We start from the raw sequence: 13,881 nt of genomic DNA on the forward strand, positions 1-13,881 counted from the left end.
TTTATTTTCTCTACTTAGCACCACTACTGAAAATGAGTTGAGGTCGCTCTTGACAATCGTTTGCGAGACAGTCGACTAGACCACAATCGTAGAAAGGTTCTTCAAGTTGGAATATAAGTAACAAAAGGACACTTGAGAAGCTCAAGCTATTAACATTATATGAGTTAGAACCGCAACTCCAGGGAAATTTAATAAACATTTAACCCTCTGCACACTTAGAAAGTTGAACGGAAGCGGATAAATTAAAACAGATTTCTTAGAATTATATTTGTGGTGGAATAAGCCTATAGGTCTAAACTTTGCAAACCTAACCAACAGAATTTTGGAGAACTGAGTTATACTGAATACCATAACGAAAAAATTTCCAAGAGAATTGTAAAAAAACCAGCCCAATCATAAATAGATTCAAGGCAAACCCAGTTTTTGTAGTATTAACAGCTAATTTTCATTTCTAAAAACTGGTTGGCCTACTCAAGATAAAAGAGAATTTCTGATAACTAAGCCTTTAAAGAAAATATTCACTATAATTCTTCCGATGTAATAAATTTTTTATCAAAATATCGTAGCTTGCCAGATCGATCTACATCAATAATACTACCCATTGGCAGAAGCCTCAAGTAATTTCTCGAACAGACAATGGTTATTGACAATCTGTTTGTCGAGATAGAAAGGGTAAAGGTGTACACCGTAAGTTATGCCCATAACATTGCACCTCCGGTCTAAAGCCATAACTTTAATGAGAGATAAGATGTAAAAAGATTTCAATCTAAGTGTCAAACTATATAAAAAGTTTAACTTGAGAGGAAAGAACCCTAAAGATAAGACCCGAGAATTTTTATGCAATAACAAGAACTTGGGTGAGAATAGGAATATAGGCATGTGAACAAAGTCTAAAAGGGAGTATAAAAGGGATAGTACGGTACACAGATGGGTACAAGATACAAATTGAAATAGAAATCGAAGTTCTATACAATTTGATATCAATTTGCGATCCTCACAGAAAATTTTGGAGGAGAACCTTTACAAAGTTTAGAAAGTGCACCAACTGCTAGCCATAATCGTTTGTCACCTACTTTGAAACAAACAAGGCAAATTTCCAGTTGAGTCGTTTAGTATTTATACTGGAATAATCACAGGACTACTGTAAACTGCGAGTGCTACAGAATTCTACTCAATGATTTTCTCCGACCTCAACACGATAAAGTGGAACTGGAGCTTATGTTTTCACAGTACGAGTAATGTAAAATTTTAAGAATGTTTGAGTTCAAAACAACTAACCACAGACTATCGACATATTGAATTTTTTTTTTTTTTACTTCATATAGAAGAAATTAAGATTTTAAATGAACAAAATCCAAAACAGAAATACCAAAGTATCTAATTTATCAAAAAAATTATAGTCTAAGAACATGTTAGGGTGACAGTTTTGCGCCACTTCTATTGAATATACATCAATTTTCCTGGTTCCTAATGAATCACTTTTTATGATGAAAATTTTGTTTTCAGGTTCTATCAGTAACATCGACGGTGCGGAATATCATTGTAATAAGACGCAGGTTAGGAAAGTGATATCGGGCGTTGTTGGAGCTGCTTCCAGCGTTACTTCTATTCAAGTAGCCAATCTTCTGCGCCTTTTCAAGATTCCACAGGTAACTATTCAAATTTCAGTATGGAAATTCATTATTACATGAAAAACAATCTAACACGACAGAAAACGATCAATTACTACTATTTGTAACCAATTCAACGATTGTTTCTATATTTCTAAAAAAACACACGCCTGAAAGATTTATCTCCTAATAAATTTCGAGCCAAGAGATATCATTATTTCATTTGAAATTAATTTCGACTATTCAATAGGCGGTAATTGAAGAAATTGAAAAATTCCTTCTAGTGTTGGGAGGGCTAAAATGTATATATGAGAGAATGCAAAGAAAATCATCGATTCTGCGTGATTTTCTGACTCTTCCTAGCTGAACTAATCTAACATATTTATCTGTAGTTGCGAATTCCCGTCCTCCCTGACGAACTCTCAAATTTACTCAAAAAGGTCAAAGAAACGAGAAAAAAACTTGCATCCATATGTACAATTTCTAAATATTTATTGAAAATATATACTCCAATTACTTATGTTTATGCATGTAACATGGAATCTCACGTTTTTCGTGTAATTAGAGTGTAAAATTTCATTAAATAACTAAATATGTAGTTTTTTACGTTTTTTTGCTTCTTCTAAGAAAATGTACCATGGTGATGGTGATATCTTTATCACACCATCGGAAAGTGGAGATTTCAATAAACATAAAACTTACCAACTCTTTAACAAAAACTGATATCTTGACGGCAGAATTTTTGATTGAAACTGAGACACATTTCGTTATTAAGTCAATATAGTCAATTCTGACCATTTAATTTTTTCTGGAATTCCTATGGTATGATCACTTTTCTTATAGCTTCTATACGCTTGGAACATTATAATAAAAAACAATTCCACACATAGAGTTTTATACATAAAAAATTTTGTTCAAAAAGCATAAATTTCTACCAAGCAAAACTACGCACATTTCTGAAACGAAAACTGGAAAAGCGTTACTACTGAAAAAATTCAACAAATTTTTCAGGATGACTATTTTGATAGTCTCCATATTTATACGGTGTGTCGCATTTAACATAGAAATACCTCCAACGGATATTTCCGATGACGTTGCCAGTAATAATCATGACATAAATAGTAATAATGTAAAATTGATAGGAAAGGTATCTAATTATAAATTGTTGGATGCATTTGAGCGCATTTGATGTGCTTAATGTGAAAAAGGTTAAATACGGATAAAGGACCAATTCCTTACAGCCCATACTATAGTTTAGTGGTTAAGGAATAAATGACAAAGTTCCCGCCAAGGTGGAAATTTAGTATAAAATAGGTAAGCCAAGTGGATATGTTCTAGTTTTCCTTCATTCTCTGAAGACGATTATTTGGTTATCGAAACGCGCGTCATATAGTGTAAATGTGAGTGTTGGTGTAGCGGTGGTGTCAACGGTATGTTCAGTATAAATATCACTGACGGTTCCAGAAATTTCAACTTAGCTCTCAAAATGAAGCTGTTTTTCAGGGGAACCAGCCCACTACAGATGATTACCAAAAACCTTCCAAGAATAGAGCCCAATCTCAAACGAAAATACGTTCTTCTAATACCGAACCAGAGAAAGAGATTTTCAAGCATGTTCGCTTCTATGAAAGATAAGACCCTTGTTTCCTTTATACCATGAAATATATCCGGCAGGTATTCTTTTATCAACAAAACATAACGGTGACAAAATAAGCAGGGAGGAAACTAATTACAACCCAGACATTGACTTAAAATACAATAAAACAAAGGATGCAATGGACCCAACAGAAGAATTAGTCAAGGAATTTATGGCACAAAGAAAAAGTGATCGGTGGCCAATGGCAACATTTTTTCATCTACTGCTTTCAACGCCTGAAAATTTCAAATGCTGAAGAATCCAGAATTGGAAAAACATCAATTTAGATATCTAGGAGAAAAATGCTTTTGTTGGAGTTGCGCCAAGAATAGTCGTTACATTACATTGAAAAAATCCATGTTAACTATTTTGCCAAAACTCAACCTGTTTATGATACAGGTGTGCTTCTTCGAAAATTATATTCGGTGTGATCAGTTCAGCAGAACATTTAAAAATACAACAGTTTCTAACAAGTTTGATTGAATTATCTTTCTATTCTGGTTCTTTTTCCAGATTATATTTCTGTTTTCATTATATTTAATCATTTCATTGTATATTTTCCAAATATGTTCTCTGATTAATCAATCACGTCATTTTCATGTAAAAATATATTTTTTATGAATAGAATGTATTTTAAATTGAAAACGCTTCAATCATAGAGTAAAAATAATAATGAGCCTAAAAAATGTTGGGGTATATTTGCGTCCCATTCAGTATTTAATGAAATTTTTTACCACGGGTTTATGAGGGTTGACAAAGTTCGGATTTTATATTTTCCTATTATTTTAATCAGAGCTGCAGCATTGCATACATCAAGTAATAAAAATTTTATATTTAACCTGCGTTAAACTAGAATTTCGAGAGGTATAGTGGAGTAATGTTGTCACAGTATCGACAAAAGGGAACTGATCTGTTTCATTAAAATTCCGGTCGCCTACAAATATGTAAATATGATTACAAAAATCAGTTAATTTTAATCCGTGTTATCAAATAGTAATTCTTCGATGATAAACCTTTCTGCTGGATTTTCTAAGAAGGAACAAATTCTGAGATGAGATAACAGCTTTTGTTCATTTCTACTCACTAAGAAACCTAGGAATAACTTTATAAAGCCAGCAAGCGCCTAAAATGTCGGTAGAGCTATTCACAAAAAGCTAAAATATAGAACTAGATATTGAAGTGGCCAAAATAATTGGTGAAAAAAAATGTCATGTTGAATTTAACTAGATAACAGATAAAGAGAACATGATCAAGAACAAAAATAAATAGAGAGAATGGAGAAGAAGAAATGCCATTAATAGAAAAGGAAAACAAAAAAAGGAAAAGCAGAACTCACAAAAAATGAATGAAGCATATTAACCGTTAAGGAAATTAAGAAAAAGAATAAATGCAAACTACATCTTACTCTATAAAGTGCCTTGCCGGACTGTAATAGAGCAGCTGCAGTAGTTGAAGTGAAAGCAGACAAATAAATTATATTAATTACTCAATTGAAAGAGACATCAGGGCACTATAGTGACACTAGTTACAGTGAAAAATAGAATAAAATGGCTGTAATAGTAGTTAATGCATCAAACAAAGATGAGAGTGTGTGACGGAAATAAATAAAAATTTGGATATGTGACATGATAAATGCGATACTGAGAAATATGGAGAAGAAATAACACTCCATAATGGTAGATGGTTACTAGACTACTGATAATTTTAGAATAATGAATTCATTTAATTAGCAAAAGTAGATACACGATAATGCTATATTATTACAGAATAGACAATAATATAAATGATCTATGTTTTAGTGATGAAGATTGAGGAAAAATCGGAAGCGACCACCTGTTACTAGCTGCAAAAATTTAAAAATCAAATAGTACAAACAGAAACAAAAAACAGATCTTTTAAATCGACAAATAAATTATATTATGAGGATACAGAGATAATACAATGAACAGAAATATCAGGGGAGATTGAAAAAGTATCAACAATTATTTGTATTAAAAACCACAGAAGAAAATATGAAAAGATACTGAGAGGATGAGAATACTAATTAATATAGTAAAAATTTGTAGAAAGAGATTGGGAGGAAAATGATCAGTTACAGTGGTCGAAATCTCTCTTATAAAACTCTGAAAAATGTGAAAAATTTTAATTGAAATGACGAACACAAAACGATCGAAAAGGTAGTTATTCTTGCTAATAATAGAAAGATAATGAGAAGGGGAAAAGAGGAAAGAATACTTTAGTAACAAACTCAATATAGAACATAATGGCATAAGCACATCAAAAGAGAAAATATATTATAAAATTTCTATTTTATGGAATGAATTGGAGATTTAACATGCTCTTTAGTCAGATTGACTGTTTTCACTTTTTGAGACAATTCATTCGCTTCATAAGCTAGTTTAACTGTGTATTCAATCCATTACGTATTCTCTAGACATATTCTCTACTTTTTCTGAAATTATAAAGCGAACAAAAATCAAAATATCTTCCAATTTTGAATTTATTTTTCCTTAATTGTATTTTATTTTTATTTTCTTATTTTGTTATACAGCATGCTCCACTTCTTTCTATATTTTATTATTACATTATTTTTCTCTCCAAGTGAAATAATGACATAGGAAATTACATTTTCTGAATAAACCAAACTTCATTTTCCAATGAAAGAAAATCGTCAAATGACTTGATTTCATGAAAAATTGAATAAATTATAGAGTCAATGTAATTGGAAACACGTACGTTTTTGAATTGAGCCCTTATTTTTAATGCTTGTTCAAACTGCTCTGTTTGCAAGGGTGGTCGAAACCGCTAGAAATTTGAATGAAATTCTTGGTATTTATGTCGCAACAGAATTGTACAGGATATAACAACATACCAAGCAATTTTGTGACTAAGAAAACAAATATAATCTAATTTGTGCTAACAAGTATATATGTATTATGTCAGGAAACATTGTTAACAATATTTTGTAACTTTGTAACATATCTCAAGAAGTTTCATTCATTCATAAAGAAGATTGCAATGATTATAAAGCTGTTACTTAACATAGATTTTGCGCTAAGTGAATTTTGATAATATGGAATTTAAACAAAAGCTATGTTTCTCAATGAATTATTTTGTAGATCTTAAGAATCGACATGTTTCCAAGAAATTTGACAAATACACTTGGTGGATAAACATAAACAAGTTAATAGTTGCAGAGTCACATGAAAAAAACCAGGAAAGTAGTTATTTTCTCCTTTAATGAACGATATAATACAATAGACTATGTTATGATTAGAGCTGAATATTTATTGGTTCGATTATGAGAGACACTAAATTTTGAAGGTTAGGTCGTTATGAATGAGGTTTAATTTTATATGTTGAGTGAGGTTAGTTGCTTGTCAATTGCATTGATTTTCAATAGATTTTGTTTTTTTTTTTAATTTAAAAGATATGCATATATCGTAATATGGTTATTTAAATCAGTTTTCGTATAGATAGATCAAGATCATTTTGGACAATGTATGTTGTTTCAAAAATAGATGCCCAGTTCTATATAATCTATCTGGCAAAGATTTAGATTCAATTCATATATAACGATACACAGGAGTACAATTATAAATGTAATAATTCCAACAAAGACAATAACCTCAATAACAGTACAGAGAAACAATCGGCAAACATTATAATATTCAAAATATTTTCAAATATTTAAACGACATATTATATTAACACAAATCTATCTTTATAATTCTTGTCGCTAATTACCCCAGTGTTTGATACGACATGCTTGCAAAATAAAAAACAGAAACAAATGGTTATTCGCGTTCAGATAACTGGTGTTGAAAACAATCTCTGAAATCGAAATATTCAGATTTTTTTTCTGTTCTGTGTTCTATAATCATAAATACCTACCTCTTGTTGTGATACGTATAGAGAACTGATTTTTTTAATTATACTGGTTTGCAACAAAATCCTTTTAAACGAAAATATGATGAATATGAGCTCAACATGCTAAGTCTAAATCTGCTTTCTATTGTTTGCTATCACGTATATCTTTTTTCCAATTTTTTTCTATTCCTCGAAATTCAGTATTCTGTGAGTTATTTTTGCATCGTAGTTTTCCATGCAAAACAACTTGATAGAAAAGAAACAACAATATCGACTGATGATATATTCATACTAAGATATATTTATACTAATGGATATGCTTCCGCAGTCCTCGCTGTTGACTTCGTATTGCTCAATTTGATAAAAAGTTGTTGGTGATTTTAACCTAGTTTTTTGGTGTTTCAAATCACATAGTAAATTCTACGAAAATTTATATGTAATTGCAGCTATAGATTAAAATAAAACCAAACAAAACTTAATTTGAAAGTATTAGGATTTCTTTCGATGATAGAGAAAAAATTAGTTTCCGAAAGTATACTGCAGTTTCAGGACAAGGTTGCCTCGAAAGAAGTTATAAAACCAGGCAATTCTCACACACCATAATTTTAACTTCAGCAAATGGGTATAAGAAAACAAAAACTAAACTATATTCGAATATTCCATCTGTACAGAAATTCCGCAAAATTCAGCAAGTTGATCAATCAAATACTTCCTCTATATCTTTCTGGAATGGAGGTTAAAACAATATAATCTGTTACATGAAAATACCAGGGCCTTTTATTTTCGTGATCGACAAGAAGAATGAGTTTATTAACCAAATAATATGATTTGGTAATTTGTAATGATGCTGATGAGAAGATAACTTGATAAACTCAACTTAAATTGAAAAATTTATTAGAGCCTTGAATGAGAATCAAGAAATCTCGATATCGAATTTTTCGAATCAGCGAAACCAAATTAAAAGGGTATATTTGTAGGTGATCTTTTGAAAGACACATATTTTCAAATTAAGCTGACCGCTTTTATAGGAATATGTCATAATTTAGTTGAAATCAAGAAAAGTGAGAACTACAAAGAAATCATCCAATTCTAACTTGGTTTAAAATATCCACAAAATATCATTTAAATTCAATTTTTAGTTTCTCATATTTCCCGAAAATTCTGAAGCAGTATCTGATAAACACAGCAACAGATTTGATCTAAGCTCACTTATCAAACATTCTGAGGTGTTACAACGGAAAATGGTCGGAAGCAATACGTGGCGATTTTTGTTTGTTGATTCGTCGCGAAGATCCAGTAAAAATTTTATTTAATGAAATTAACTTTTGTATACAACTCATGTTTTAGGTAACTCGCCTAATATATCCAAACTAACAGCCAAGTTCTTTATTGGTATAGAACTTTTTATGTTTAGTTCGCATAAGAATCGAACAAATTTAAATAATGTTTTTTACTTACTTCATAGGTTACTTTTCTAGCTTCCAATTATACGAAACCATATTTAATGTAATAAAAAATTACTGTTTGGTGGAATATATTGTCCTAATACGGTAAATAACGGTCCCGGGAATTGAGCCTCATCCGTATTCATATTGTAGCTTTCAAAAGCAGAGAACTACTTTGATTAGATGGAACACTTTCAGGATAATATTAACTTAGCTTTTCTACAGTTCCATTAATTGCTTTTCTACGTGAAAAATAATGTTTATTTAACACTTGAAATCATCATTTCTTAATATTGACACTTAAAAGAAAGCAACTTCATTTACATCTAAATATATGAGATTAATATATCCAAGTACAAATGTGTAGATTTCATTAACCATTCCTAGAGTTTTGACAGTAAATAATGCTCTTGGACGCTCAGATGAACATCAGATTTATATGAAATTTCAATACATGACATCAGAAAAATGGCGGAAGTCAACTATACAGTCAAGTGTTTTCAGCAGTTGAAAAATCACTCTTCAGTCAAACCACCCTCGTATAATTTCAAAGTTTTCGTCAGGTAGTTGAGAATATCATACTCCATTTTTTTCAGTATTTTTTATGAATACTTATTACAAATATCTCCCAAACGAGTTTCTTCTTGTACCATGTGGCATCTAAAAGCGGTCATCGGCAATATCTCAGGAATGGATTATATTACAATTTCAGGGAAAAAGAATAATAAAGAAATAGCCTTGCAAAGCAAGTGGTGATAATTATATTCAGATTTTCTATTCTACCATTAGAGGGCATATCTGAAACTATGAATTTAAAAAAAAATTTGAAATTTGCCAATTTCAGTGGCACTTTTTATATGATAATCGAATCCTCGAACAAATTCTACGCATTTTGTATTTTTAAGTTTTAGATTATCTATTAAAATGAGAGGTGAGGGAGAGTAGGAGCCTTGGCATTAAAAAATGCTCAAAATCCAGTTTCAGTGTCTGCTGTTATCTGCTTACCCAAATTTTATAAAATTGAAAAAAGTTTTCTCCAGTGATACAAAATATATGAATTCTTAACAATAGAATTAGCAACGTGAGTGCTAAACGGCGATGACAAAGTTTGATAGAAGCATATAAGTTTGAGGTCTTTCAAAAGAAAACTAAATTATTATTGAATTAGAGAAAATCGCATGTCGATATCTTTTTTCTGTCCTCAGATATTTTGAAACATGTGTGAACGGTGAGATTGCACCCATATCATATGGTTCCACATCATAGTCTGAATGTTTGAAATTCTGACTATATGATCCAGAAATACTTTCACGAATTTTGTGTGGTGCGGGATTCTAAGTGGACAAATGATAAGGTCATTTTTTCTGATAGGACAGTTGGCGGAGAAAAATATTTAGACCTTTTGAGAAACGAATCGCCACTTCTTTTAGAAGACATACTCTTAGCCATTCCTCGTGGCATTTTCTCACATAATAGTTAACGGCATATTATTGCATATATATTCAGCGTTTTTCAAATCAAACATACCCCAATAAGTGGATAGGACGTGAGCGTTCATTTATTTGGCCACCCAGATATCTGGACATGAATTTCTTAGATTTGTATTTCTGGGGTCAGAACAGATTTTATTCATATAAAAAGACCCACTGTAAAAAATGATAAAACGACAGGCAATAATAAAGGATTCCAATAGCAGAAATTGAAATTACTATCCTATCCATTCGTCAGCGACTAATTTCATGTATAGAAAATGATAGATGACATTTTGAATCTAAGGTGTTAGTTGTAAGATGTGCGGCATATTTACATAACCCCTTTTAGAAACAATAAGATTATTATGAGAACAGTTTAAATTACTTCATGTACGTCAATGTAAGAACTTTTCATCCATATCAAATTTTAATTATCATCAATTACATATTCCTTGAAATATTGTAGGAGAGATAAAATATATCGCCATGTAGTTTTCACTATTTGAATTTTTATTTGGTTAACTTTAGAAAGATCCAATTAAAGAGAAACAACCATATTTAAAATATATGAAACAATGTCGCATTCACGTTGCTAATTAAATTGCTTGGAATTTATATATTTTGAATTGCTGAACAAAAGCTCTGTCAAACAAGCTTATGAAAATTGGTTGCGCAGAATCAAATTTACATACATTTTTTCATAACAAGTTTCCATATAATTGCAGACAAAATTGTATACTTGTATATATTGTATAATTGTAGACAAAAGCTTGTAAAAACTAAAAAACAAACATATAAATAACTTAATAATGATGAGAATAAAATAAAATTTGAATATGTAGAAGAAAACCACTTGAGGAACAAAATTATAGTTGATACGTAATTAGTCGTAGGTGAATCCATATATAATATAATGTGGGAAATTGGCAAGTGATTTTGCGTTTTTTTGCATTGTAAAATATTGAGCCCTTAACTAATTCTGAACGTGGAGTAGGTAGGTATCGGTCGTGCTCCTCGTTCCTAAGTGGATAGCCGTGCAACGATCTTTTTGAAATTAGAGAAGCGTGCTTACGAATTAGGCAAACAGATTCAAAGATGAATAAGGAAAGAAGAGTCAGAATTTCTAATCTTCTTAAGAAATCACTGCAGTGAGCCCTGTTGTTTAGTCTCTGAAGATTCTCTCAAATTGAGTCGCACCACACGTACCCGCATAGGAGATGCGAGTCAATAAGGGCATAATAGACTGTTGCTGAGATGGATAAGTTCAGTTCTGATCTTAGCGCAAAACAGGTGGAATTTAATTTTTTAGATAAGACGGCAAGGAATTGTCCACAACAAGCACTAAGCATTTTACAGATTCGTCAATGGTGGTGTTGTTCATATTATATACCCATTAAAATTTTGTTAGAATGCTCTCGAAAATACAATAGCGTCATTGAAATAGAAGGAAATAACAGTTTGTTTTTTCAATGAGAAATCAATTTGAATATTCAATATGTCAAATATTACTTAAAATGTTCCAAGTATAATCACTCAACTCTTATGCAAACTTTTTTCTATTGGCTATGAAAACAAGTGAATGTTTCATTATGTAGAACACTGTAGAAGCTTTTATGAAAGACAATGCCATTCAAAATCATAAAATATATCTAAAAAGTTGCCTATTGCAGGGCGTTTACTGTTTAATATCCCAAATTTCTGTTTTTATTGGCTATACTTCCAATATAATTTTTTTCATTTTACAGCTATTGACTTTTTTCTCTCATAAATCGAACGTGTATTTCCATATTCACCAAACCAATTTCACATCCCTCTATCAATAAAGTTTTTTCTGCTTAAGGGGTTGGTAAATGAAATGACAAGTTCCCAATGATTGACAACTACAAAGTCAATATGGAAAATATTTGTTATATTGAAACAAAAATGGAAGTTATTATTTCCAGTTTTTAGCAATAAAATTGAACTTGAGTACTAATAAATCTGAAATTGGGGGAAATATTATTAGATACCCCATTGAACTAATTAAAAAATTCGACAAAGTACTTCTCTCCAGGATCCCTAGTATATTAACAAATGAAGATATACGAGTCTTGTCCATGAAACAAGTTTTCCAACTGATTTTCACAATAAATAACAAGTTCATTAGAATTGAATAATACATATTTCCTTCTATTTTTCAACATAAATGCAAGTGATGTACCATCTTTTTCAGCTCTTTGTCGGTTGTGAAATGCGCACCTCATAAGTTTTTGTTGAATTTTGAAGAAAAGATGATAATCTCTGGGGCTAACTTTGATTCATGCGCCGAAGGTTCTTTGACGTTTTACATTAGCTATCCCTATTAGCACAATAACAAACTTTTCCTTTCCCAAACTTTTCATCACTTTACCGGCAGATAGAATTTGCTTAAGCTTCTTCGGCTCCGGAGAGCATGGATTTGGTAATGGACCCAGGAATCGTCTCCATTGTCTCCTCGTCATCGGTTTTGTAAGCATGAAGAAGTTCGTGAGCCGCTTCCACACGTTGCCGTTTGTTATTATCCAGCAGCGTTCCCAGCCTCTACATCTTATTGACTACCCTTGTAATATCTCGAGTATCAACTCAAATATTATAATTTAAGATAAAGCTTGTATTAATTTTACAAGACATTCCAGCACCAAAAGGAATAAGATTTCTTTTCATTCAACCTTATATTGTATATTATAACAGTGGAAATAGCATCGATAGATCAAATAATACCGTTTAGGACTCAATATGATTAGCGTAGTATTCGTATGCGGTGTAAGGAAGATGCAGTGATTGAAGCTGAAACCGAAAATGTTTTACCCGGCATGCCGAGAACTTAACATTGAACTAGGATATTCATTTAAGGATCCTAAAGACTAATGGTTGCGTCTTCTTTGCATCAAATTTGAAGTAACGGAAGACTTAATGAATTCTACGAATACAGATGGTGAAGAAATCGAATAAGTACCTACAATATATAATCCTCAGAAACCTTGCCATCTTCTACAGCTATAACAGAAATAATTTTTTATGTTGTGAAATCAGAATATCAAAATTTAACATTCTACTTTTCAATGCTTCCAAAAAAATCCTTAATATTTATAAACACTTCAATTTTATACGAACTTCCAGACTAAAGTAGACAATTTTCAATCAGATTGATAAATGTGTTCTTATTGGAAAAGAGCGAGGGGAATCACACTGATTAATGGCAAATATTTTGGGAGACATCGAAGTCTAGATAATTTTCCAACAGTGTTTAATCCTATCAATTTATCAGATAAAATCTTTGAAAGATTATGTATATTGTCTTTATTGGATCAAATAGATGAACATCTACTTAATAATTGATTGATAAAAGGAAAACAGCTGCTTAATTCTGGAATCAAAAAACGCGAGAGGTCTTTAAAAAGCTTGATCATAGATTAAAAGAGAAGGTTTTTGGCATACGAATTTAATCAAACTCAACTATATTCGATATCGTCTTTTGAAGTTGGTAGAATCATTCAAATTGGTCGCTAATGGAGTAAAGAAAATGTGCAGCTTCTGTTAGAAAGGCGTTGAAGAAGAGTTCAAATGTTTGATAGAATAAAATATCAATTCTATAATGAAACAATAGATACATTACATATTTTCATGGCCTCAATTGATTTTACCAAACTACTATAGAAACAGATAACATAACAAATTATAACAGAAATAGCCATAAAAAATACGTGAAAATTATTTTCTTAATTTTAGGTCCACCACTAGTATTTGAGAATAAAATATTGTTAAAGCAAACTTTGTTGAAATTCGCACAATTCAATGGTACTTTATATACAAATCTCAAATTCTTCAAC

At 31.0% G+C, this 13,881-nt stretch overlaps 1 protein-coding gene across 2 annotated transcripts in view; it reads left to right on the forward strand.

Moving 5' to 3' along the window:
* LOC130449501 (metabotropic glutamate receptor 2) overlaps positions 1-13,881 on the forward strand; it is a 566,135-nt gene that overhangs the window by 393,365 nt on the left and 158,889 nt on the right. For both annotated transcript variants that reach the window (XM_056787383.1, XM_056787390.1), the window contains exon 4: positions 1,507-1,649. In XM_056787383.1, the coding sequence (XP_056643361.1) occupies positions 1,507-1,649 (143 nt within the window). The remainder of the gene's footprint in view (positions 1-1,506; positions 1,650-13,881) is intronic.

Source organism: Diorhabda sublineata, chromosome 1 (assembly GCF_026230105.1).
Source record: "Diorhabda sublineata isolate icDioSubl1.1 chromosome 1, icDioSubl1.1, whole genome shotgun sequence".
NCBI classification, from domain to species: domain Eukaryota; kingdom Metazoa; phylum Arthropoda; class Insecta; order Coleoptera; family Chrysomelidae; genus Diorhabda; species Diorhabda sublineata.